General features: G+C 37.7%; 1 protein-coding gene across 3 annotated transcripts; it reads left to right on the forward strand.

Annotated features, from left to right (window-relative positions):
- The first annotated feature begins 1,079 nt into the window (after positions 1 to 1,079).
- hoxa2b (homeobox A2b) lies at positions 1,080 to 2,994 on the forward strand. 3 transcript variants are annotated; one of them, XM_058084668.1, is made up of 3 exons: positions 1,080 to 1,566; positions 1,784 to 2,066; positions 2,201 to 2,358. In XM_058084668.1, the coding sequence occupies exons 1-3, from the start codon at positions 1,182 to 1,184 to the stop codon at positions 2,211 to 2,213; spliced, it is 681 nt and encodes a 226-aa protein (XP_057940651.1). In that variant the 5' UTR covers positions 1,080 to 1,181; the 3' UTR covers positions 2,214 to 2,358. The 3 variants fall into 3 exon arrangements, with proteins under 3 accessions (XP_057940651.1, XP_057940650.1, XP_057940649.1); XM_058084667.1 differs by having other exon boundaries at positions 2,137 to 2,352; XM_058084666.1 differs by having other exon boundaries at positions 1,784 to 2,994.
- The last annotated feature ends 2,570 nt before the right edge of the window (positions 2,995 to 5,564 follow it).

Below are 5,564 nucleotides of genomic sequence, written 5' to 3' on the forward strand. Positions count from 1 at the left end.
CACCAATCACACACGTCACTTCATCCTGGGAGCTACACTTCCTCATTCTCATTACAAGCACGTGAGATGCATTCAGGGGCACTTCGAACATCACAAAAACGGCTTTAGCGTGTGTAAATAAACAGGAAAGATAAAGAAAACCATGTAGTGGATATTCTTATCACACGTTTTAACTCTTAAATCGGATGTATAATTAGCTACCTTATAATTAGCACCGTAAACAAGCCAATGTACCTTCAATTGCTTCAAAAATATTGAACATTTTGAGTGAATTACTCCATAAATATGTTGTGTAAAATTAATATTTATAAGATAACATTGAGACAATTAAAGGCAACAGCAAATGTATTTTTTTTGTTTTGTGTAAAAGAAAATATCACTAAAATATTATTGTGTAGTCTGTTAAAATATTATTTTGGAGTTCTGTGAGCTTATCATGGTTTACAGTATAATAATAATAATAATATATATGTATGTATATATACTTTTGAGCATATTTTTGAGTTCTGTGAGCTTATCAGGATTTACATTGATAATAATTATGTTTCATCAAATTACACAATAATATTTTAGTGATAGTGTACAGTGTAATATATATATATATATGTGTGTGTGTGTGTGTTAATTAGAACATCATAAATGACCCCCTTCCCCAACACACACACACACACACACACACACTTTAACAACTGATGTGTTTATATATAAAGATATCCTAATAATTGTACTTGCATTCCCTCCCTTATCTGTGTGTTGGGGGAGGAGGTTTACTACAGCCACATGACATCACATGGTCGGAAATGTCTGTCTATTGACCGTCTATTGTACATTGTAATAATAATATGTATTATTTTATAGCATACACGTGTCCAAAGGCATACCACATCACGTGATATAAGTCACGAGACAGTAAGGGACAGTGTGTAAATAGACGATACAAGGAGGCGTTAACTCTCTGACTTCGATCAATCAGGATCGTGTGAAGAAAGGGGGGGTTGGGGTGGGTGGGGGGGTTAGTGTCCTCTTTTGATAAAAGCGCCAAACTGTCATTGGGCAGATGCAATCATGTGACAAGCTGCCACACTCTAGCTCTAATGTCCTCCTGAAAGCAACAGTTCCTGCAGCTTAGAGGTCCCCTAGCGACCATATCCACTTTTAGCAAGCCGATTATTCAACCTCAAATGCCTCACCTCCTTAAAAACAGCTTATCCGAAACCAACGAGGAAGAGATGAATTACGAATTCGGCCTCGAAAGCGGTTTTATCAACAGCCGACCGTCACTCGCCGAGTGCCTGACATCCCTCCCTCACCACCACCACCGCCGCCATGCCTTCCGAAGCGCATCCATTAAGACCTCAACGCTCCCTCGTCCTCCTTCTCCCCCGGCTGCGGATCTCCACGGTGGATGGGAGCCACAGCTGCCCGTCACCGGCTGCGGTAGCCCCACTCACGACGGAGCAGCACCTTCCCCTGCCAGGGAGTACCCTTGGATGAAGGAGAAGAAAAGCACCAGGAGGCACCAGGCGGCTCCTGAAGGCTCCTCTGCACTGAACGCCTCCCCTCAAGGTAAGACAGCATGATTGATGACTTCCATGTTAATAACTTCCATATTCGTAATAACTTTCATGATGTTATCTGCATTTTTTTTGACACTCTTCGGATTTTTTATTGAAATCCTCTTCATAGCCGACAATGCAGTGATGGATTGTGCATGTGGCGTTCACATTCAGCTCGTAAATCTTATCTTTACATTATATTTCTTTTTTTTTCCCTTCCAATGTAGCTTCACCGGATATACACACACCAGATAGTGGATCCGGTGGTGCAACGGCGTCCAAGAGACCGAGGACGGCGTACACAAACACACAACTTTTAGAACTGGAGAAGGAGTTCCACTTTAACAAATACCTGGGCAGACCCAGGCGAGTGGAGATAGCGTCCCTGTTGGATTTAAGCGAGAAGCAGGTCAAGGTGTGGTTTCAGAACCGCAGGATGAAGCACAAACGGCAGACGAACCGGGACGGTGGGGGTAAATGTGTGGAACATCTTCCGAGTCAAGAGGAGAGGTATTTCCAAACAAATTCTTTAAATTCGCAGCACAATGATCTCAGTGATGTTTCTTTGTGTGAAAATGAGAAAAATTCCAAACATTCCCACATGGATTCGTCTTCCACGGCTGCCGTGTGTGGGACCAGAATAGGCCCAGACAATGATCTCTCCCCGGGCTTGCACAGTCATCTCTCCCCGGGTGCGGACGTCTCTTTCCGGGACCATGTTTACTCACCGGCCTCTCCAAGTCCGCTGCTTTTATCTCCACAAAGTTTGGACATTTTCTCAGAAACGCTAACAACAATGGACATGCGCAGTTTAAGCTATTAAAAATAAGTTTATTATTATAATTAAGGTAAGTTAAAATAAAAAAAACACATTATATTTAGCTTATATATGGACTTGGGTACTACATTATTTTTTTTTCTATTTTCATTTTGTGTCAGAATTATATTTTCCTGCTAATAATAAATCTTTATATGGATTATAATCAATTTAATTGTCTTTTTTTTATTTTACAAAAGATACAGCCAATGCAATGCAATAATTATTTGTCATATCTTCCCAAGTAAATTTTTCTTGCTTTACTTTTAATGTTTAAACAAAAGCCTCTTTGCGGTTCGATTCCCCCTGTTTGGAGTCAAGACTTTTCTTGGCTTTGTAATTAAATTTTATTGGCAATAAAGCTCTCACCAGTGAGGGTGCTTGTTTACTGCCTCTTTGGAGATGAAATGGCTTCCTTGAATTACCAATCCTTTACTCCGGATTGTACTTCTTCAAACTTTTAATGAGCTACGGTATAATTTGGAATGAATTAAATGTGCTGCTGTTATGTATTATAAAATAGAAAGAAATATTTTCCTACAAAAATGATTGTTCAATTTGTATTTGTATATATATTTACAATTTTTCAACATTTTATTTTTTTCTTATTAAAGTGGTTGTTTTGTGCAGAATTTTGTTTCAACAATAAAAACGACTAATGGGTACCCCTGACCTTTACTACATATCAAATGCTCATATTGTCCTAAATATTTCAGGTTGCAGTAGCAATAAACAGTAAAACCTTGGTTAGAGTACGCCCTTGGTTAACATTCAGCCAAATTTTGCCCTCAGCGTACAATGACTTGTTTTTGTTATTAATACACATTTTTAATCACAAAATGTCCATGTTAGCAGCTTGCTGTATGAAAACAGGAACCAGAAGTCCGCTCTGTTCTACGCCTATGATGTCATCAAACCTTGATTCTGTCGTTCTTTGCTAAATGTTAACACCAAACACGTTTTTAGAATGTTACCATGAGGGTTTTATATGCGTTAAACAATTCAAAATGCATATAAATTACAAATAAAAGGGTTTCTTTGACCTTCACTGAAGACGCATTGTTGCCAAAGACAACAATGCGGAAGCCATATGAATACAGACACCTCCTTCTTGTTTTGCCATGATATAATTTTTCAATCTAATAATGTTTCTCACTTTCTTTGGCATAATTTTGACTTACTTTGCAGCTGTGATTAAAAAAAATCAAACATTTGAGGTGAGAAACACTTTCATATTCAAGAAATAACTCATGGCAAAACAGGAAGGTGGTGTCTGTCTTGACCTCGCTGGCACATCGCATCTTCAATGACGGTACAAGTACACTTATATTTTCAGTTATGGCTTTCATTCATTATTTATATGCATTTTGAATAGTTTTCTGCATAATTGTATAAGTATAGAAATGTGTTTTTTGGCTTCCTGGAATATAATAATGGATTTACATGAATCTGGATCGGAATAATGATGCTAACATATAGTTACAATATGGAAACATTTTAATATATATACTATATACAATATAAATATTGAAACCTGCATACTGTTGAGCTATTTGTTGAAATTTTATCATAAGGAAGGATCATTTTTTAACAAAACAAAGAGTATGTCGATGGACTCATGCAGACACACACACACACACACACACACACACACACACACATGCGGTTCAAAGGTCAAGCTGGCTCTCCTTTCCTTCCAAACTGGGAGGAAGGGAGGAACTACTGCCAGGTCAGGAGTGGGTCGCGGTTTAAATGGACGCAGAGGATTTGAGGATGAACGTAAACCTTATGCGACATTGGATCGTGTTAGGGATGCTAATGCATTTTAACACAAAGAAGAACATGAACGAGCTGTATCGATGTCCTTGTAGAGGAGCGCTGACATTTGGACCTCATCGCAGCTTCGGTAGTTGAAAGGCTACTCGGGGTCTCTTCACCTGGACTGTGGAATGCTGCCTGTCAAAAGATGAATAATGCGTGAGTGACATTTGGAGCAACAATGAGGCGGCGAGCTGCGTTCTTCGGTTGCGACAGGACAAATGTGTGTGACCTTTAAAGAAAGCCATCACAGGGTTAGTTTTCATGTGTACTGTTTACATTTCAGATGCAAACATAGGATTTTGGGGTGGATGACGGTTGCCGAAAGGTGTGACACTTTATTACAGGGGTCTCAAACATGCGGCCCGCAGGCCAAATGTGGCCCGCAGGACACTAGTTTGAGGCCCCCGCCTTGATATGAAAGTTTAATATTAATGCAGCCCGCGCAAGTTTGATATGGATGCTGTATGGTATCATGTACCCAGAAAAAATTATTACGTTTGATTAATGTTCATGTTAAAGGTTAAATAACTGTTAATAGTTAACCTCCCTATCCGTGTGGAAGTGGTAAGTTTTTGGCTTTTTAAGTTTAAGAAAAAACAACTTTTTTCTCATAATATTATGTGTTTATTTTTGTAAAATTGTGACTTTTTTGACTCTTAATTTTGACTTTATTCTTGTCAAATTAGAGTTATTTTTCAATTTCTGCTGTTGTATTTTTATTTCAATTTCCAACTATTTCAACTTTATTTTTGTAATTTTTTTCTCACACTTATGACATTATTCCCAAAATATTTGACTTTATTAATTATTATCTTTATTTATTATTTTTTATTTATTTTTATTTAATGTTTATCTTATATTTAATTTTTTATTGAATTTTATTTAATTATTATCTTTTACATTATTCTTGATTATTCATTTTTCTTGCAATGGCGGCCTTTAGTTTTGCTTTCTTGTTAAATTGTATTCTTACAATAAAAACGACAAAAAATATGTCAAATGGTCCTTGAGCCGCACTTTGGACACCCCTGGGTTAGAATGTCTTCTTCACAGGTAGGAAATCCAGGTTCGCGTCCCCCTTTGGAACATCTATATGTGGTTTTGTTGATGATAACTGTAGAACTGTGTGAACAGTTTGGATTTATAATGTTTACATACTGTAATTAAAATTCCCATGACCCCCTTTCAATATTATGTGTGACACAATGTGCAATGCACACACTAGATATGAGCAAGAATGAATGTAAAATATGACGATGGTATTGTGCCGCATGACTTTATTAGTGCGTCAAGCCCCATTAAAACATCAAGCCGTCAGCAGCTGTCTCATATATCCTAAGCATGCATACAAAGGTCCACTAGTAAATAAT

Source organism: Doryrhamphus excisus, chromosome 10 (genome assembly GCF_030265055.1).
Source record: "Doryrhamphus excisus isolate RoL2022-K1 chromosome 10, RoL_Dexc_1.0, whole genome shotgun sequence".
NCBI classification, from domain to species: Eukaryota; Metazoa; Chordata; class Actinopteri; order Syngnathiformes; family Syngnathidae; genus Doryrhamphus; species Doryrhamphus excisus.

Bases quoted from the DNA above. Each gene is read 5' to 3' on its own strand.
- hoxa2b (XM_058084666.1), top strand. From the start codon at position 1,182: ATGCCTCACCTCCTTAAAAACAGCTTATCCGAAACCAACGAGGAAGAG. The intron at 1,567-1,783 runs GTAAGACAGCAT...CTTCCAATGTAG, and splicing joins ACTGAACGCCTCCCCTCAAG to CTTCACCGGATATACACACA.